At 34.6% G+C, this 22,652-nt stretch overlaps 1 protein-coding gene and 1 pseudogene across 5 annotated transcripts in view; both read right to left on the bottom strand.

Moving 5' to 3' along the window:
- Positions 1–22,652, bottom strand: part of BDP1 (BDP1 general transcription factor IIIB subunit) — a 79,359-nt gene that overhangs the window by 8,178 nt on the left and 48,529 nt on the right. For 4 of the 5 annotated variants that reach the window (XR_012495098.2, XM_019728085.3, XM_074328853.2 and 1 more), the window contains exons 24-35: positions 19,464–19,583; positions 14,326–14,362; positions 13,767–13,859; positions 12,468–12,696; positions 11,829–11,983; positions 10,374–10,518; positions 9,967–10,147; positions 6,333–6,396; positions 5,798–5,984; positions 4,851–5,055; positions 1,856–1,895; positions 964–1,231 (exon numbers count right to left, since the gene is read on the bottom strand). Coding sequence is in view for 3 of the 5 variants with exons in the window: in XM_019728085.3 (XP_019583644.3) it covers positions 964–1,231; positions 1,856–1,895; positions 4,851–5,055; positions 5,798–5,984; positions 6,333–6,396; positions 9,967–10,147; positions 10,374–10,518; positions 11,829–11,983; positions 12,468–12,696; positions 13,767–13,859; positions 14,326–14,362; positions 19,464–19,583 (1,724 nt within the window). In the remaining 2 variants the exon portion in view is untranslated. Of the gene's footprint in view, positions 1–963; positions 1,232–1,855; positions 1,896–4,850; positions 5,056–5,797; positions 5,985–6,332; positions 6,397–9,966; positions 10,148–10,373; positions 10,519–11,828; positions 11,984–12,467; positions 12,697–13,766; positions 13,860–14,325; positions 14,363–19,463; positions 19,584–22,652 lie in introns of those variants that run through there. The other variant, XR_016020632.1, reaches the window with a different exon arrangement.
- Positions 19,592–22,647, bottom strand: LOC141570696 (ATP synthase F(0) complex subunit g, mitochondrial pseudogene; annotated as a pseudogene).

Here is a 22,652-nt window from a genome sequence, read left to right as displayed (position 1 = left end):
TACTATATGACCTTTTACCCCAAAAGTTTGCTGACCCTTGTTCTAGAATACCGCTGCTCAACCGGTTTTAACCCAAACCCCATGATGCTTCCCTCAATCAATTTTCAGCATTTCTCTGAGGCCAGAAAACATATTGCTGAGATTTATTTTCTGTAGTTTATATAACAGAAACAATAGATTCATGAAATATGCCTTTTCAAGCTACACATGCCCTTTCTTCCCTTTTCTTTAGTGGAGGTTAGTGTACGTCTTCCCCACTTTAACTCACCAACACCATGTTACTGATTTGAACGCGACTGACAAGTCAAAAATTATCCATAACCTTGAAGGCTGACTTCTAGAGTATGAGGAAAATAATGTGGGAGAAGCTGGCTTTGGGCTTAAACTTCACACTTACTTTTATAGGGAGAAAGCCATGGCTTACCTCTTAGGTATGCCACAAGGGAGAAAAATGTACACATTATTTGGAACCTCAATAAAACAACATCCAGAGCTACTTCTGATGTTAGATCTTTATTTCAGACCATCTACATCTGCATTGGCAACTACTATATGGTAGAATAAATAATGATGAAAATTAATAACCATGGACAAGCTGAAAAACAAAGTGTACAATACTAAATTCTACAGATTTTCTATTTAAAAAGTTAGTTTCAGCACTTAAAGTTAAGCTATTATTATATGGTTTGTATATTTATCTGGAACAGTCCTACAAAAATGTTTGACATTACCATATTTCCTTCCTTTTACATCAGAGGGACATGTTTCTAAAACATCCTTAGTACTGGACTTAGTCTTTATAGATACATAGGCAGATATAGATACCTATATATCTATAAATATAGACATCAATATAGATATAGATCTATAGATATAGATAGATATCTGCTCCATATAGGTTACATTTATTTACTGAGAGAAAGAAATAGAGAGGAACATTTATTAAAGATTTTCTCATGATACCTGGATAGTGAGGTTTTTGAAGACGATGTGGTGCTATCCATTTGTTCAGCCTTAGGAGCTGCACAAGTTGTTTCTTCCTTATCAGACACAATCATCTCATCCTGAGGTAACTGAGGTGCATTCTTTTCTGTATGTGTATCTATTATTTTATCAGAAGATCTAGATCCTATACTCTGAAAAGTTGGTTCAAGTTGCTCTTTCTGAGGTCCTGGAGTTGTACGTGTGCTTTCTGAGAGAGGGAAGCTACCTTGTCCCTTATAAGACTTCCCTTAAACAAAAAAGAAAACAAACGGTAAGCACACATGTTGAAATTAATACATCCAAATGAATTGCAACATTTGAAGGAAAAAACCCACGATGTTCTATCATTAATGTACCCTAATAAGAGTAAGCTAAATTATAAATTAATGGAGTTACCTGGACTCTTAAGAATATTATAATTGGTTAAAAGCCATAGTAACAGCTTCTGCATTCAGATACAAAGTAGTCATATCAATATATTTTCACCTAAAAAAATCTTTCTCTACAAATATTTCTTGAACTAACAACAAGAAAGAGTGATCACTTTCTAATTTCAGGGTACAGCTAAGGACCTATAAAAACTCCTTTATACCCAGTTTTCTAATTCCTAAAATGCAGTTATTGAGCTCTTACAGGAAATCCCATAGACATAGGATTTTCTATTAATTACAGGAAGAAAGTAGCTTCTTATAGCTACCAAAGTGCCATATCCAAGATCTCAGCAGGGAAGAAAAAGTTCTAATAATAAAAGCATGATTCTTAGCAAAAAGTGAACAAGACTCTGCTTCAATCCCAAATTTGAACAAGATGCCTCAAAAATAACCAAGGGTACTTAGAAAAATATAATCACATTAAAATTTATTTTACTCACCTCCTTCCTCAAAAACCTTTATTAATTCCTTTGAGCACACCTGTTTTAAGAAAAAGTACAAAAAAAATTTGAAATCCATTTATCAAATAAAATTAATTTTATTTCCTTCTTTCTTTTATAAGAAAACATGTATCAACCCAGAAAGCTCTAGGGTCAAACATTTATGAAAAAGCCATTGTTACTATTATTTAAACTATTCTAGAGCACAGAAGAGGGAAAGTTTCCAAAAATCCTTTTATAAATCAAGCACAATATTGATACCAACTAACCAGTCTCACATCAGTGCAAAAATATCAAATGAAATATTACAGGCACAATTTAGCTGTACTCAAAAGACTAATACAGCACGATCAAGTAGAGTTTGTTTCAGAAATGCAAAGATGACAAAATATTACAAAATCTATTAATTTAATTCAACGGATCTTAAAAGAAAAATATTATCTTCTATTATAGGAAAAGTACCCAATAACATTCTTTAAAAATTTAAAATAGACATTTTCTTAAAACCGTAAAATACAACTACTGTAAACCAACAGTCAACAATCCCACTTCATAAATACTCGAGTCAGGAACATTAAAGTCAGGAAGGAATAAGGACAATTTTCAGACATTTTTTTTAGTTCCATTAGTCAATATAATTAGAAAAGAGAAATTGAAGGTATAAAAAATAAAAGAGAGGAATTACAGTTAGATTTGCATATGACATGACTGTTTACCTAGACAAGCTAAGAGAATCATTGAAGAATTAATGCACTCTAAGAAGGGAATTCAGTAAGCTCTCTAGATAGACAACAACTCAATGATAATAACAAAAAACATAAAATTCTTAAGATAACCTAATAAGAAATGCACCAGATTTACATGAAGAGCTTAAAATACCATTAAGACACACAAAAGGAGACAAACAAATGGAAAGACACCATGTTTTTGGATAGAAGATTCAACATCACAATGATGATGTCAATTTCCCCTAAGTTAGTCTGTCAAGTAATACAATACTAACACAAGTACCAATAGTTTGTTTTTTTTAAGTTCTGAACAAGGTAATTCTAAAATTGATCTGAACTTCAGGACATATAAGCAACTAGGAGGAACCTGAAAAAAGAAGAAAATTGTGGGGGGGAAGAGGCTATCCCTTTAAGATATTAAAGCACTTAAAACCTACAATAATTAAAACTGTGATACTGGCCCCAGAACAATTAGATGAGTCAATGTAGAAGAAAAGAAAGTTCAGGAATATACCCAAATACATGTGGGAATTTAATATTAGATAAAAGTGGAATTTTAAATCAGTGGAGAAAAGATGAATTATTCAATAAATGGTGCTGAGACAACTACATAGGCATCTGTGGAAAATTAAGTTGGTTCTACTCTTCCTAACACCAAAATAAATTCTAAGCAAATCAATATTAACTAGAAGAATTTATTTCAAAACTCAAGGTAGATTTTCAATGTATAACATAATCATCAGAAGCCATACATACAGAGACTGACAAATTTGATCACAGAAAGATAGAAACTGTTTGCATGTCTATCTGAACGCAGTAGATGTGCATTCTAGAATTTAAAATTATAACTCTGATTTTCACAAGCAGTTTTTTATTGTTAAAACTTGGAAACAAGGTTTAGAAAATAAAAATCACAAAGAAGCCCAACAGACATTGTACTTTTCATATATATATTTAGTCGCACCAATGTACATCTATCATTTTTAAATGGCATATTAAAAACCAATGTCCTAGTTTTGCATACAGTAAAGTACGGAGATCCACCCCCCCACCCCCATCATTAAATATACTTTTAAAACAAATGAAACAATGTCTGCATGGAATGCTAATAAATTGTTAAATTTGAGTGACTGGTACATAGGGATACACTGTACTATTCTGTCTACCTCTTTAAATGTTTGAAATGTACATATTAAAAAGTTAACCAAACTAAGTCTGCATGAGAAAAATCAGTCAAATAACCAACTGGGAAAAAATATTTGCAACTCATATCACAGACATATATAACAGAGTTCCTCTGAATCTGTAAGAAAAAGCTCAACAACCCAACTGAAAAAAATGGTAAAGAATATAGAGTCATTTCACAGAAAAGGAACTAAATATGGCTCTTAAGCGTATGGAAAGATGCTCAACCTTACTCATAATAAGAGAAATTACAACTATTCTGGGATACCATTTTTCACCTATGTGATATACGAGGATACACTACCTCTGCTGCCTACTGTCATGTAAGGACAACAGGTCTTCAACTGTCCCTTTGAGAACAAAGATTCTAAATTAACTTTTCCATAGTGCCGTTACATAATGTAGTACCAGAAACAAACACCAGAAGGTGCTAAGAAACCTACAACGTGGTGGCTGCTAACAGAATCTGTCTAGTATCATCAGGCTTCCCCAAGGTAGTGACAATTGAGCTAAAGTAATTTGTATGTTTTTCAAGGAAATGCTTCAGAAAAGAGACAGCAAAAGAAATGCCCTAGGATATGAAAGAGTACAGTGCTTTTGAGAAACTGAAAGATGGCCAATGTGATAGAGAGGGAGGGAGAGATGAGACTAGAAACAGAAATGAGCCACATATATAGAGGGCCTTAGAGGTTCTGGTTTTATTCCTAATCGCAACAAGGAGCTTTAAGCATTGTGATAATGGTGGTGGTGATATCACTATCACCATTTTACACAACAGGAAACTCAATCTGAGGTATCTTGCCCAAGGTCTCACAGCTGTTAAGTGGTACAGCCAAGATCCAGATCTGCATGATGCTTTCAGCTTTATTTTTAGCTAATGGCACAGAGCTGGGCATGGATTTCCTGATTAAAGTCCATCAATTTTCACCTAAAGCAGGTTGAAAGTGAAAATATAAAACCAGTTTTACCTGATTTATGGTGAAAAGTATTAGAACTACCTTTATAGAAAGAATTAAAGGAAAAAACAGGAATTTATTTGTTGTAATATGGCCATCTTACTTGCTTAATTAAGCTTCTCTTACCTCAGAGGTAAATTTTTGACAATCATCTCTTGAAGTGAACAAACTTTTTTTGGCAGGAGGAACATGGTCGCTTTCATTAAGCCTACAATGAAGTCTCTTCCTAGATATAAGATCCAAATTAGCAGGAGGCTTTTCAGAATCATCTCTTCCAGAATTAGATAAACACATGGCATCCTGACCAACTGAAGTTACTGGAAAGCTCATACTGCATAGAAAATACATACATATTAAATCAGTGAATTAGAAGTTACTTAATGAGGTTAAAGGCTGAACTATTCCAATGCAAACTGCTAAAAAACCTTCAAAGTAACTAACATATACATGGCCATAGCCACAAGAATGTTAGTTTTGAGCTCCATTCATACTTAAAGGCTCACAACTTAAAATAAAGTAATACTGAATTAAATCTGACGTATAAAAAATGTTTTCCTTGTCTGTAAAGTTAAATTTTAATCTAAAATGTCTCTTCCTAATATAAAAGGCTTCAATTTCTAAAGCTACTTAAATGACAATTAAGCATCTTAACCAATGACTATAAAAATAAGAATTCTAAAAAATTATCAAAAATAAACAGAAATGTTAGCTCTCTGTACTATTTTTGCAACCTTTTGTGAATATATATTCAATTCAGAATTTAATATATATAAACGTTTACAACATAACCATACCTTTCATACATGCCATTTTATGATCCAGATTGCTAAATGTTTTTAGCTTTCAAAATACTGAAATTACCAAACAAGTTTCATATAGAAATATTATATAATACATTTAAATGGCATATTTTTCAGATATAAAATAAACGATTTCTTCTCTAATTTACCATATAATTACTAAGCTCTCCAGGACAATTACAAATATTGTCGGTGAATGACTCGTTCAATCAGTATTATTCGATTCATAAAGCACCTTTCCTACTAGCAAAAACAGCTTAGCTCATTCATTACCTCATGTCACCCTTTTCTTCTGTATTCACTGATTTGACCAATATGGGTGCTGGCAGTAAAGGGTTTGGCATTAACTGTGTAGCAGTATCAGTAAATTCTTCCACTGCATTGGTTGGAATTTCCACCAGAGTTAAAATGAATGCTTGTTCATCCTCACCATCGTGGTGTACGTTAGCAACTAGATTCACTATCAAAGTTTAAAAGTTAGTAATGAAAAGCTGAACCATGAAAGAACAAAAAATCATTTATTTCATTTCTAAAAGAGTCTCACAACAACTTATCACCAAGAATAAAAAACTGAATTACATCAAAAAAAGTAATTTCATAAAGAATAAAGATGATTCACTATGGAGATTTATAACTTTGAGCAAAGAAGCTTTATACACAAAATACTTCAAGTTGTTTTTCTTTAATTCAAGGCCATTATAAACAAACAAACAAAAAAACAGAACTGTTTTGTTTTTCCAAATAGGGGTGGAGGGTTAAAACCACACTGTTAGGTTCTGAGACACTTTATTGAAGCAAATTATCATACCTGTTAAATCTTGAGGATTGATTACACTCTCTTGTTGAACTTCTGGAATACTAGTTGGTATACACTGCCATAAAAATTAAAATGAGAAAGTGAGGTTGACCAAATCTAAATTTTGAAAAGGATTCCTAACAATTTGATACAGTGAACAGTTACTGTTTCAAAACTCAACAACTTATCTAACCATATGCAATTTTTCAAGTGTTTTGAAAATTTTAGTTGTACCAATAAACTTCTGATTAATTTAAATATATATATAAATACACACACACACATCCCGAAGGAATTCAAACTAAGTTGTACAATATGTATGTATAATTTATGAAATGATTTTTGAAGTAACAGGAAAGGGAGATCCAAACCCCTCAACCTTCTCTCTATTCTCATCATAGTAGCCGTTGTAATATTAGTCGGTGATACCTGAATAGAGACAAACTGGTCTGCCTTCAGCATGGCTCCCTCCAATCTGTTTTCCACAAAATTGCATTCTTTTCTCTAAAATGCAATTCTGATTATAATTCTCTATTGTTTAAAATCTTAAAACTTTCATTTCGCAACTATGATTGAATCAAGCAAAAATAATTAATAAATACTAAAACCACTGGGTAACAAGGCTGCTAGGTCTCATTTGACAAATTACTTATTAAGTGGAAAAAATGCTGTTATAATGGAGAAATCTGGCAGGCACCATTCTAGCCAAGTGATCTGTCAGCATCACCAATAATGGAACAAACTGCTATTGTACGTCTCCTGATGTGATACAAAAGGAAGAAATACCATCACCTATGTAGTAATCTTGCCAAAAAGTGTTTAACCTGAATCTAATAATGAGGAAGCATTAAAAAAAAAAAAATCCATATTGTGGACTAGCCTAGACTATTTTAAAATATCAAGTTCACAAAAGATCACACACTTCTCCCAAGAAGACATACAAATGGCCAACCAATATATGAAAAAATACTCTACTAGGTATTAGGGAAATGCAAATCAAAACCACAATGAGATACCACCTCACTCCTGTTAGAATGGCTATTATCAACAAGACAAGTCATAACAAGTATTGGAGAGGTTGTGGAGAAAAAGGAATGAACCCTCATATACTGTTGGTGGGAATGTAAATTGGTATAGCCACTCTGGAAAACAGTATGGAGTTTCCTCAAAAAATTAAGAATAGAATTACCATATGACCCAGCAGTCTCTCTTCTGGGTATCTACCCAAAAAAATCTGAAAACATTTATCTGTAAAGATATATGTACCCCTATGTTCACTGCAGCATTCTTCATTGCAGCCAAGAAATCGAAACAACCAAAGTGTCCTTCAATAAATAGATGACTGGATAAAGATGTGGTATATATTTATATGTATTGTGTTTATATATATATATATGGATATATATATATATATATATGGATATATATTATACATATACAACTCAGCCATAAGATGAAATACTGCCATTTGCAACAACATGGATGGATCTTGCAGTTATCATGCTAAGCGAAATAAGTCAGACAGAAAAAGTCGAGAACCATATGACTTCACTCATATGTAGAATATAAAAGTGAAAGCAACAAACAAACAAGACAAACAAACAAAAACTCATAGACACAGACAACAGTTTAGTGGTTACCAGAGGTTAAAGGGGGGAGGAGGATGGTAGAAGAGGGTAAAGGAGGTCAAATACGTACATGGTGATGGAAGGAAAATTGACACACCATGCAATATATAAATGATGATGATGTATTACAGAATTATACACTTAAAACCTATGTAATTTTACTAATCAATGTCACCCCCAAAATTTAATGATTTTTTAAAAAGCTCTGTAAAATAAACAGATGACATCCATTAAAAAAGTCAAGTTCACAAAAGAGGAAAAAGGGCAAGACAACTACTCTAGATTAAAAGAGCAAAAAGAAATGACAAATGCAATGTACGCATAAAAGTCTTGACTGGAATTACATATTACAAAATATTAAATCAATGTTAGATAGTACAGTAACATTAAGTGGGACAAGAGTACTGTCATTTCACTGTATGAGAATGTCCTTGTTCTTATCAGCTACAAGCTAGAGTATTTTGGGGTGAAGGCTCATGTCTACAACTTGACTTTCAAATGGTTCAATTTTTGAAAAGTATTTAACTACAGAGATGGAGAGTGAGACAGACAGAGATGCGGAGTCGGGAAAGCAAATGAGGCAAAATGTTAACAATGAATGAATCCAAGTGAAAGATATATGAGAGTTCTATGTAAGATTCTTGCAGCTTTTCCCCAAGTTTGAAATTATATCAAAATAAAATATAGAAGGTGGGGGGGTGAGGGGAAATCCCATAAACTTTGGATGTAGTCCAAACGCCTCACCAAGTCATAAAAATTCCTTTTACAATATGTCCCCAAGCTACCTATTTCTTCATCTCTAACCACTTTCTTCATTTATATCCCACTCATAACTACTTGTAGTCACTGAACATGTCATATGCCATTCCTCTCCCTTTAAAAAAAAAAGTGCTAATGCCTGGGCCCTATTCCCCCCAGAGACTGATTTCACTGGACTGGGTTGCGAACCTCTCCTCCAGTCTTGTGCAACTCTCTTTCACAGCACCTACCAGACTGAGTTTAATCATTCATTCACTCATCTGTTTCTCATAACTCTTTACCCCCATATCTCACATAGTGTTGGACATGCGGTAATAACATCTCAATAAACACTTGCTCTATGAATAAAGTTCACAGATCCAGGGCCTAAGAAGCAAGAGGTGAATTTTCTGTGTACAAAGCTTTTACAACAAAGCTAGGTATGGGTTAGGTTATCTCTGCTCCAAAGCCTAAAAACACACTTAATAAAAATTCTACCACAGGACATTCTTGCAAAGACAAATATAGGGGGGAAAAACAGCTCAGGGGCCGGCCTGGTAGCTCAGGAGGTTGGAGCCCCATGCTCTTAACTCTGAAGGCTGCCGGTTTGATTCCCACATGGGCCAGTGGGCTCTCAACCACAATGTTGCTGGTTCGATTCCTCGAGTCCCACAAGGGATGGTGGGCAGCGCCCCCTGCAACTAAGATTGAACACAGCACCTTGAGCTGAGCTGCCGCTGAGCTCCCGGATGGCTGTTGGTTGGAGCGGGTGCTCCCAACCACAAGGTTGCCGGTTCGACTCCCGCAAGGGATGGTGGGCTGTGCCCCCTGCAACTAGAAATGGCAACTGGACCTGGAGCTGAGATGTGCCCTCCACAACTAAGACTGAAAGGACAACTTGAAGCTGAGCTGCACCCTCCACAACTAAGATTGAAAGGACAACTTGACTTGGAAAAAAGGCCTGGAAGTACACACTGTCCCCCAATAAAGTCCTGTTCCCCTTCCCCAATAAAATCTTTAGGGAAAAATAAAATAAAATAAAAAACAGATCAGTGGTTGCCAGGAGCTGGGGTGGGGGGAGGGGGTGACGAAAAAAAGCGCACTGGAGAATTTGGGTGGTGATGGAACTGTTCATGTGCTGGTTATAGGACTGTACATGTTTGTCAAAACTTACAAAACTGCACACTAAAGAGGGTGAAGTTTACTGTACTTATATCTAATTTTTTAAAAACGAGCATCAAACAGCTAGCCACCACTTGTTATATTTGACATTCTTTTACCTCTGGAACATAAAGTGTAAGCACACTGTCTCCATCAGAGTCCTTTCTCAGGGGCTCTCCAACAGAACTCTCACCAAGACCGCTACCCAAACCAAGTGTGTTGGGTCTCGTCTCGGAGGAAACAATTGGAGCAACTGACAGTATCTGAAGCTCTTGAGATCCCTCTTCTCGATCTTCCTTTCTGAAAAGAGAAATTAGTATGTATTAAGAGTTTTAGTATGTATTTGACACCAATGGACAACCACACAATAATGTTTAGAGTTAGGAATGTCAAATTCATCTAATTTTATGTTTTTTAACTTTGTTATATTTAAAGCAACAGAACCCATTTTTCTATCAAATTCTTACAGCTTATGGCTATAGTTGAAACAGAATAGAAACCAAATCCCAGAATTCTTTCCTTTTACCTTTCAGTTAGGCTTGTTTCCTGCAAAATACAGGCCTCTTCAATACCACGTACATGTGCCAATCTGCTCTGCTCCTCACTCTCTGCTGCTGTAACTGATCCAAGGTTTTTATCTTCTATTGCTTTAGAAGCATTTTTCTCTGTTTCTTAAATAAAAAAACATATTTAAGATATAGTCCAAAATAATACAGCTAAAATCTCCATATTAGAAACATATTCTCGCTTCAAAGGCAGATCACTATATAGTTAGTGGCTCTTCCAAATTTCTCTTAATCCAAAAAACAAGCTTATTCACAAGACAGACAGTGGTCCTGGCTGACAAAATTTCTGGACAGTAAAACAGATGATTAACAAATCCCACACTGCACATAATTCACTTCCGGCTGCCACAATAATTGTATCCCCACTTTATGGTAATAGCAATATAATTAGCAACACACATAAAAGAGAGGTTTAGAGGTTGGTACACATGTGGTCTGGCTAGTTCCACCTTAAGAAGAGTGTTGGAGAGGGAGCTATTCTACAAAAACAAAAGTCACAAAGGAAAAGAAAAGGGCTTCTAGATAGACAAGGAAACTTGATTCTACATAATGAGACAGCTTCTGGGTACTACTCAAGCCTGAGTAAGTAATGAATTAACTAACTGAACCACAGGCATTGCTGGTTGAAAGAGAAATCCCGGAAATCAGGAATCCCAAAACAGAGAAAAGATGATGCTAATTATCCAGATCTTCTACATATGGAGTTTAATTCAATCTTGGTGAATATACTAACCACCACTGAATTGTACAGTTTAAATGGGCAAATTATGATATATGAATTATCTCAATAAAACTGTTATTTAAACAAGTGCTGAACAATATACAGTAGTGCATATATTTTTGTCCTTTCTGAAATGAATATACATGTACATGTGTATATATACATATATATGCATGTATATACATGGATGTATGGTATACACACACACACCTTCATTTAGATGCTTATGTGTATCAACTATTTCTAGAAGTCTACAACAAAATCTGTTAAGAGCAACTTAACACTAGAACTGGGATTAGAGAATTGGACAGGGGGAAGGAAGGACTTTTTAAATTTTATGCCTTTTGGGCACTGTCTTATTTTTTGCCACATGCATGTATGCCTTTCTAAGAGATGCATGCTTGAGTTTTCATGTTTACACATACACACACACACACACACACACACACACACACAGAAAAAAATACATACGAAGAAAAAGTCTGATCAATATATCAAAATGATAGTAATTACCGAAACTAATAAGAGGATTTTCTTGGGTGTTTATTTTATAGCTCATTTTACTTTTTATATGTTTGAAACTTTTAATAGTAAGTTAAAGTAAGTTTAACAACTGAATATTCCATTTGAAATGCTACTGTAATTTCTTGTGTCAAAGTAATTTTATAACTTGCAAGGGAACAATAAAATTTACCTCTTTGAATTTCTACTTCTTCTCCTTTAGTTACAAACAAACTGGGAACTTCCTGATGAGCACCAAATTTGTTGGTCCCTAAAATCTTCCTAAGAATTGGCTTAGCCTTGGCAAATCGATTTCTTGAATTATTGGTCACTTCAGAAGTTGTATTCCTAGAAAAAGAGAAGAGAAAAAAAAAGAGAAATTTGTCAACCACGTAAGAATACTCTCTCACATTGATACATTCCGTCTAGCATTGATAAAATTATGTGCCACCTTCTCAGGTGCCACATTGTTTATAAGTGTTCATTTCTTACTGGTAAAATTACATGGTACTAACTTTACTAAAAGTCTTGAGAAGGGAAGAGAATTGGACCATATTTGTAAAACAGACTATATTTATATAAAACTATTTCATTAAAGTTTCAGACACACATATTACAGTAATTTTAATATGCAAACCATTCAACTAAAATCAAAATCAGCCAATCATTACTTTAAAGAGGGAGAAATTAGTATTGCCTACTTCACATTTATACAAGTGTTATTCAAGCTATTAATTAAATTGATGGTTTAATTATATTTATTAATTGAATACTGTAATTTAGTTTTTAATAAAACTCAAAAGAAATACTAGTTTAATAAAGCAAAGTAAACCTGGTTGTTAAAGTGTTTTCCTTTATTTTCTCCATTAAACCAATTTCTTCATTAGTACTTTGTTCCTCCAATACAATCTTGTTTTCTTCTATCGGTGAAGGAGATGTACTACTGACAGGTGAAGGAAGCTCCTGACATTCACGAACAATGTTGTGGTTTACATTATCTGGGCTAAAAGGAATATGGCTTTTATCCTTTGAATGAACATCAGGAAGTACACATACTCCTACTGCAGAAAAAAATAAAAAATCAAAATTGACCCAATACAAATAGATGTCCAAATAAAATAAATCCTTCAACACTGAGCAATTATAAAATTCTATATTGTTTTTAAAGTTTGCTCTTTTTGGCTCCAAATTTAAATTTATGATCTCATATTTCATGCCAGAGATTTGACTTACTCTAAAGCTTAGTAATTCTTAAAGACTGAAATTTTGGTACCATTATAAGTAACAATGAATCTTTTTGTTACTTTCAGTAACCACATAACCTCAAGTGAATTTCAAGATAGGATTACCTTCCTTTACAACTTTTTAAAACTTATATTTATGTTCTAGAGAATTGTAACAGGGTCTAAAGCAATATTCTGCCATTGAGAAATAAGCCCTATAGGGAACATAAATCAGTGTTTCCTGATAAATATATAGTTATGGGCCTAAAAGTCTAACATCTAAAATAAATGTCAGGCCACTCATCAACAGTGAAAATAATTAACAGGAATATAATTAACATGATTATCCATTTAACATACTTAAAGTAGAACATACTTAGATAGTAAAGACTATAGCTTCTCTAGAAGGTCAGACTAAAATATTCAAAATCTGGGTTGACATATCTTTTGGCTCAGTCTAAACTAAAACAACAGTCTAAACCAAATGCTCTCAATGACCGCTATTGCCCATTCATAGTGGATTTGACTGTCACGTAATTGTGAAGACTATCTGAAGAGGCAGCTCCTTTGCTGAAGAAACATGTATAAAGTAATCAGTGATCTATGAGCTCACTTAACCAATGATGTTTATAATGACAAAGGTAGAGGATTCACTAGATTACTATTCCACAAATGCAAATTATTCTTTATAAACCAAGTACACTATCTCGAAATGGTGGCCACTACATCCAAAGGGGCTAAGATGGATAAATCGATACACACATATTGCCTTTTCTGGAAAAACAACAAAGTGATGCCAACTTCAAATGTAAAAGGCAAGTATTCACTTATTACTGAAATGTGGGTATAATTTCTTAAAAATTGCAACTTAAAAGTTTCTTTGTTGAGAACTTGTTTTTCATTCTTACCATCACTCTGTTCTGTACTGATCTCTGATTGTAACACTAGATCTCCCATTGTAAGTAAAGTTATGGCAGCTTCGGTGCTTCCATCATTGGTACCTTGTGAGAAAATATACCAACATTAAAACAGAAGAATGAATCTTGAAAATTTTGTTTACATATAAAAGTGTTAATTCAGATGTTTATCCTCTAGTAACAAGCTTCAATATCCTCTGTACACTAATGTTTTTGTTCAGCTTATACCCTACAAATAAAGAAATCAACTGATGGCTTTTACTCACTGAAAATGCCTCCCTCTCAATTAAATAACTTAATACCTTCAAAGAAAATGCATCTGTGCAGATCAGAGGCAATAAATACTTCTTTATTAAACATTTAACTCTTAATTCACATTCTAAAATAACATTCCAAGAATCCACATTTCTCCAAAAGATAACAAATTCAACAGCTGAATCTTTTTGTTCAACTCTCCATCAAAATGACTCATTTACTAACTACCACCACTACTAAATCATCATGCTAGCGTTAATCAAGTAGTTTTAACAGTTTCCTCATTGATAGTTACCTGTTTCATCTTGGGTATGTTCACCTGTGGTCATCTCCTAAAAAAGGAATAATAATAATATGTTACGTATTTTCCCAAATATATGTTCTATATCTCAAAAAAGCACTATTTTACAGGTCTTTCTATGTTTCGATTATGACTGAGTGGAAATTGGTGTTTCCCCCTTACTTTATAATTATTCATAACATTTCATAAAGAAAAACCCAATTCTTTTGTATCTTGGTTCTTGTTTTACCTTTTCCTTGTATTATATGCAAAAGTTAAGTCTGATCATATTGTAATGTGCATCTACCATTCTTACTTTACTCCTGCACTTTCAAAATCCTTTAACTTCAGGCATATCTGCCACTAGTTCCAACCCAATGGAAACCAAGGTCTTAAGAATACTGCCATTTTTTACACTATTAAGAGGTTTAAAACTTAAATGAATTTTAATAAATTAAGAGGTTATAGCATCAATGTCCAGCATGAGAGCATGAGGAGTTCTGCTGACCCTCTCCCATTGGCACTGGTGAAATTTATTTAAAAACAACCATTAAAGCCTCTGGAAATGGACCTATGGGAATAAGAGGGAGAAACAGCTGTTCAAGAAACTAATGAAAATTCAGTAACAAAGGTGAAAGTCTGAGGTATTTGAACTACGTCTGCTCTCTCCTTCCTCCATCCCAGCTCAGCAAGGCAGAGACTCCACCTCAAACTTCTGCAGCCAAGAAAACAGGGCCCTTTCTCCCTGCAGGTCCCAGCTGGATGGTTTTCTTCCTAGAAGGAGGAGGGCTTCAACTTCTAACACAATAATCTGGTGTCAGACTCATAATAGATAATAAACCAATATCTATTATGAATATGGGCACAAAAATACTAGTAAACCAAATCCAGCAACATACAAAAATTACACATCATGACCAAGTAGGATTTATCCCAGGGATACAATTTTTGGTTTAACATCCAAAAGTCAATCTATGCAATACATCATATCAATACAATAAAAAACTAAAATCATATGATCATCTCAAAAGATGCAGAAAAAGCATACGACAAATTCCAACACCCTTTCATGATCAAATACTCACACAAACTAGGAATAGAATGGAACTTCCTCAATTGATAAAGGGCATCTATGAAAAAAACCACAGCTAACATCGAACTTAACAGTGAAAGACTAAACACTTTCCCCTAAGACCAGGAACAAGACAAGAAGGTCCACTCTTGCCACTTGTATGCAGCACTAGCCAGGGTAATTAGGCAAGCAAAAGAAATACAGGACATCCAGCTTGGAAGTGTTGTAAATCGAATTGTGTCCTCCAGAAGATATGTTGAAGTCTTAATCCCCAGGATCATGAACATGAAAAGGGGTTTTTGTAAATGCAGTCAAGTAGAGGTCATACAGGATTCGGGTTGGCCCTAATCCAGTATAACTGGTGTCCTTATAAGAGGAGAACAAACACAGACATACAAACGGGGAGAATGCTATGTGGCAATGGAGGCACAGGCTGGAATTGCGCTGCCATAGCCAAGGAATGACAAGGACTGCCGGCAACTGCCAGAAGGTAAGAGAAAGGCCGGGATGGTTTCTTCCTCAGAGCCTCTGGAAGGAGCCATCACTGACAGCACCTTGATCTTAGAATTCTGGCCTCCAGAACTGAGAGAATAACTTTCTGTAGTTTTAAGCCACCCAGTTTGTAGTAGTTTGTTATCGCAGACCTAGGAAACTAATACAGAAAGGCAGAAATAAAACTCTCTCCGTTCACATATGCCATGATCTTGTATGTAGATAATCCTAAGGAATCCATTAAAAAATTATTAGAATAACTCAATTCATCAAAGGTGCAGGATACAATACCAATATACACAAATCAATTGTATTTCTATACACTTGCCATAAATAATCCAAAAATGAAATTAAGAAAACAGTTCCATTCATAGTAGCATTAAAAATAACATTCTTGAAAATAAACTTAACAAAGGAAGTGCAAAGCTTATACTCTGAAAACTACAAAACACTGTTGAAAGAAATCAAGGACAATCTAAATAATATCCGATGCTCACGGACTGGAAGACTCAACATTATTAAGATGGCAATAGACGTACCCCCTAACCCCCCAACACACACACAAAAACTGATCTACAGATTCAGTGCAATCCCAATCAGAATCCTAGCTGACATCTTTGTAGAAATTGACAGGATGATTTTAAAATTCATATGGAATTGTAAGGGATCCACAATACCCAAAACAATCCTGAAAAAAAAGAATGAAGTAAGATGATTTACACTTCCTAATTCCAAAACTCACTACAAAGCAACAGTAATCAATAGAACTTCACCTGCACAGAGACATATAAATCAATGCAACAGAATTGAGTCCAGAAATAAATCCACACATCTACAGCCAACTGATTTTCAACAAGAATGCAAGACCACTCAATGGGGAAAGAATAGTCTTTTCAAAGAAGGTGTGACACTGGATAGTCATATGCAAAAGAATGAAGTAAGACTCTAACCTCACAACATATACAAAAATTTACTCAAAATGGATTAAAGACTTAAATATAAAGCTATAGTTAAAACCATGTAACTTTTAGGGGCTGCCAATTGGCTCAATTGGTTCCCACATGGGCCAGTGAGCTGCGCCCTCCACAACTAGATTAAAAACAATGACTTGACTTGGAGCTGAGCTGTGCCCTCCACAACTATGTAGATTGAAAAACAACAACTTGGAGCTGACGGGTCCTGGAAAAACACACTGTTCCCCAATATTCCCCAATTAAAAAAAGTAAGTAAAAAATTAAAAAATAGATAAAAAAATAAAAAACAAAACATAACTTTTAGAAGAAATATAGGAGTAAATCTTCAGGATCTGGGCTTTGGCAAAGGACACTTGGATACAACAAAATCGTGAGCAACAACAAAAAAACAGATACACTGAAGTTCATAAAAATTAAAAACTTTTGTGTTATAAAGGGAACCTTACAGAAAATGAGAAGACAACCCACAGGATGGGAAAAAATATTTGCAAATCATATTATCTGATAAGGGACTTGTATCCAGAATACAGTAGTCCCCCCTTATCCACGGTTTCGCTTTCCATGGTTTCAGTTACCCATGATCAACTGTGGTCTGAAAATATTAAATGGAAAATTAAAGAAATAAATAATTCATAAGTTTTAAATTGCATGCCATTTGTGTAGCGTGATGAAATCTCCAGCTGTCCTGCTCCAGCCCACCCAGCATGTGAATCATTCCTTTGTCCAGCATATTCACGCTGTGTATATAGTACAATAAAATATTTTGAAAGAGAAACAGATCACATTCACACTAACTTTTATTACAGAATTATTGTCATAATTGTCCTAGTTTATTATTGTTGTTATCTCTTTCTGTGCCTAATTTATAATTCAAACTTTACTACAGGTGTTTTGTTTGTTTGTTTTGTTGTTTAAATTGGGGAATATTGGGGAACATGTGTTTCTCCAGAGCCCATTAGCTCCAAGTCGTTGTCCTTCAACCTAGTTGTGGAGGGCGCAACTCAGCTCCAAGTCCGGTCTCTGTATTCAATTTTAGTTGCCGGGGGAACAGCCCACCATCCCATGCAGGAATTGAACCGGCAGCCTTGTCTTTGAGAGCTCAGGTTCTAACCAACTGAGCCATCCGGCCACCCTACTGTAGGTATTTATGTATAGAAAAAATATAGAATTAGGTTGGTGTAAAAGTAATTGAGGTTTAAAAGGTTAAAAATAATTGCAAAAACCACAATTACTTGTGCACTATCCTAATAGGTATAGGATTTAGTACTATCAGTGGTTTCAGGGATCCACTGGCGGTCTTGGAATGCATCCCCTGTGGAGAAGAGGGGACTACTGTATATAAAAAAATTCTTACAACTCAGTAATAAAAAGACAAACAGACCAATAATTAAAAAATGGGCAACGGCTCTGAACAGACATTTCTCCAAAGATTATTTTAAAATGGCCAATAAGTACATGAAAAGATGCTCAACATCATTAACGATTAGGGAACGCAAATCAAAACCATAATGAGGTAACATTTCACACCCACTAGGATGGTTAGATCAAAGTAGTCAAACAACAAATGTTGGCAAGCACATAAAGAAACTGGAACCCTCATACACTGCTGGTGGGAATAAAATGGTGCATCAGCTTTGGAAAAATTTGCTGGTTCCTCAAATGATTAAACATAGTCATCATATGACAAAGCACTCCTAGGACTGTACCCAAGAGTAATGAAAATATATGTCCTTGTATGTATTTGTAGACAAATGTTTACAGCAACATTATGTATAATAGCCAAAAGACGGAAACAACCTAAATGTCCATGAACAGATGAATGGATAAACAAAATGTGGTATATCCATCTGTACTATTATTTGACCACAAATGGAATGAAGTACTGATACATGCTACAACATGACGAACCTTGAAAACATTATGCTAAGTAAAAGAAGCCAGACACACAAGACCATATTATGAGTCCATTTATATGAAATGTTCAGAACAGACAAATCATCAGAGACAGAAAGCAGATTATTGGTTGGCTACGCCTGAGGAGGGTTGGGGGGAAATGGGGTGCAACTGCCCATGGGCATGGGGTTTCTTTTTGAGTTATGAAAATGTTCTAAAATTAACTGTGATGTTTGCACATATTTGTAAATATACTAAAAACCATTGAATTGTACACTTTAAATGTGTGAATTGTAAGGTGTGTTAATTGTATCTTAATAAAGCTGTTTTTAAAGAGTTGTGATTCCAAGTCTTCATTTGCAAAAATAAGATAAATACCAACCAAATAAGGAAGAATGCTAAACAAAATGCAACTAAATATATTCCAAATAATTTATATTTAGTATAGACTTAATGCAACAGAACTTTAACATAAGTCTCTGATGATATTAAGAGTTATACACAAACACACACACATGCGCACACACAAATCACTGCTTTTCAAGTCAAATATAATACTAGTGAATGGATTATTCACTAGTTTCTATTGTTCATACGTACAGCTCCCTACATGCTAGAAATTAGCTAAGAACTGCTTGTAAACAAACCAAAAGCTTCTAAAATAAACTTTCAGTCTTTTGAAAGTAAACAAAGAATTAAAACATGTTAAAATGGATGCTTACAACTGGTAATGCATTCAAATTTTCTTGTTTCATTTCTTGCGCGGTCACATCTGTGTTTGAGAATTGATGTTCGTCAACAGTTATGAATCCTATGTCTGGAACATTCACGGTTATTTCAAGCTGTCAAAATGAAAAGTCTCATTAATTCATTTTGGAATACTAAACACAGCAAAACAAGCAAAATAAAATGTTAAACTGAAGAAATAATCCACATTCATACATGATTAAACAATTGAAATATAGTCATTCTTAAAACTGATTTGACATCAACTTGGCAAAAGTAAAACATTTAAGATTTCTGAGGGGTCTGTGATTTTTATAACCAATAAACAAAATTTCCAAGGCTAATCTTCCTACCTAGTATCTAGCATTTCACTTTGCATTATCCCCACTGTGTCCTTACTTTCACATAATTTCTCTCATCAGTTTGTTGACATTTATGGAGTGCTTCTGCAGGTACAAGGATACAAAACTGAAGAAGACAAGTTTGGCCCTGCCCTTGAGGAACTCACAATCTAAGAAAAACAGATATGTAATCAACTAACTATATACTGTCCTAAATACTCTGAGATGAGTTGAAAACACTTAAAAAGATTTATTCCCTCCCCACCAAGGCAACTACCCTCTCCCATGTTCCAAAACCTGCATCACTCTTGATAGCCATGTCAACAGCTGTGTAAAATAATGGGTTCACTTGCATTTACTTACTATTCATTTAGCAGTCTTACTGGTCAAAGATCCCTATAGTCTGAAGACAAAAAAGACTCAGATTTATCTCCTGGACTATATACAAGACAGTCTGGCTCCTATTCCCTTATTAACAGATAAGTATAAGAGACTGATTCAGTAAAACTGAGTAAAGACTCAAGTTTGAAAATCTGCCTTCAAGACATGTTTATTATATAGTTAATACTTGTGTTCGGGTTTGTTTTCTCAGATGCAAACATTAGGGAAAAATCTTTGCTAAGATCCTATATCCCTGGGAAGATTAAAAAGTTCAAGTGATTTGAAAAGATAAAATATTCTGAGAAGTTGGGTGGAAAATGGAAATATTCCAGATAATTGTAAGTTGGTTGATTGAGCACCACACATTTTCAAAGCTCTACTTTTTTTTAACAACTTTATTGAGGTACAATTTACATACCATAAAATCCACCCATTTAAAGTGTGTAATTCAATGTTTTTTGGATTGTGCACAAATAGGTACAACCATCACCAGTTACTTTCAGAACATTTCATCACTTTAAAAAAGAAACCCATACCCATTAGTTATACCTCCCTTAACCCTCATCCCCAAATCCCTAAACAACCAACCACTAATCTACTTTCTGTCTCTCTGGATTTTCCAATTTGGGACATTTCATATGAATGGAATCATATAATATGTAATTTTTTAAACTGGCATCTTTCTCTTAGCACAATGTTTTCAAGGTTTCAAGGTTCATGTTGTAGTGTATATCAATACTTTATATCCCTTCATGATTTAATAATATGCCAGTGTTAAATGCTTTTTAAAGGAAACATTTTTTAACATATAAATGATTTAACTGCCTTCATAATCTGGCTATAAGAAATATACTTTAAGCTTTCCTTACTCAATTATTATGATTAATGTTTTTTGTTTGTTTTTAGCAAAGAGAACCATCCAAATTTTATTCTTTATACTACTGACATGACTTTGGTACATGGTATTAGTATTTTTCCTAGGAGCAAAAGTAGCAAGTTCTACTTTTCTCAAGGCCTTTCTCCCAACTTTCCTGGAAGTAAACATTATTTCCAACCTTCAAATTAAAATATTACCCTCATAAATATTGTAACAGGTTGGTATATTCACATATATCCTTTCCAATTTCAGGCTAAGCAAAGACATGCATTTAGAGCTATACTAACATCATTAAAGCAAAAGACAATCCAACTTAATGTCAAGAGAAAATGTGACCTTCCATGCAGTATTTGATATGGAAAATATTGATTTTGACACATTCAAATACCAGTCTGATCACCCATGGTCCAAGAACACTCAAATAATAAACTAAAAAGAAACAGATGTTAACGATTCGTCTTCAAACATTATGATTTCGCCCACATAAAACCACATCCACACCTCAGTGGCTGCCAAACCATTCAGCGGAGCTTCCTTAACTGTGAGCTGTTTGAAGCTATCAGTTTGAACACTACAGACTGTTTTTTTCAAGCTCTGAGTAGCCATAGGGATCTCAGCAGGTTGGAGGAACCAGCTCAACTTTGGCATAGTGCCAAAATGTGGCCAATCAAGGCTTTGAGTAAGTCACAGCAGCGTTTACCAGCACCGGGGCCTTCTCTGCGAGGTTACGGACAAACTGGGCCATGGTTCTAGGATGGAAAGTCCGTGGCCTCGAACAGACAACTGAATGTCACCCCCTGGAAAGACCCCTGATTAATGTTATTTAAGAAGGCATTCTGCATTAATTGAGGGATAAATCCTAGAACCTGATTTTCAGAAAATTCTGATATTAGTTTTCACTAGCAATTTTTCTTTCACACAAAATACAAAACATACAGCTAAATGAATTCACTTACATGACGTACCTAAAATAAAGTCACAGAGACAAAAGGAGAATGGTGGTTAGCACAGACTAGAGGGGTGGGGGTAATGGGGAATTACTTTTTAATGGGTACAGAGTTTTAGCTTTGCAAGATGAAAAAAGTTTTGTGGGTGGATGGTGATGATGGCATAGCACAACAATATGAATGTACTTAATGCCACTAAACTACACACTTAAAAATGGTCAAGATGGTAAATTTTATGTGTATTTTACCATAATTTTTTTAAAAATGTCCCTACCTTCTGTACCAATCAGAGCTCAGCCTGATCCTACCACAGTTAACAGAAAACACCTGCCAAATTGTTTTTTCATTGATCAGAAAGTAGAACAGATATAAATGCAATTGTCAGATTTCTATCATTATTGGTATACTGATTACCTTGTGGTGGGCCTGGGCTGTAGGGGCTGAGTAATCACAGGAGATCCCATAAGCCTACTACTGATTCCTTAGGCTTATCCACTAGGTCCCAGACAAATTATATTTGGTAGAGGTCATTTAAGAGAATGAACTCTACAAATCCTAGTAATCACTAAGAGAAGAAAAAATGATCCACTAAAAGAAAAATACAAGTAAGATAAAGTTCCAAGCATTCAAAGAAAAAAA

The sequence above is a fragment of the Rhinolophus sinicus genome, chromosome 3 (genome assembly GCF_057876585.1).
Source record: "Rhinolophus sinicus isolate RSI-liver-muscle chromosome 3, RSI-T2T, whole genome shotgun sequence".
NCBI classification, from domain to species: domain Eukaryota; kingdom Metazoa; phylum Chordata; class Mammalia; order Chiroptera; family Rhinolophidae; genus Rhinolophus; species Rhinolophus sinicus.
The sequence above is the reverse complement of the archived record's forward strand: the minus strand, read 5'-3'. Positions and strand labels throughout refer to the sequence as shown.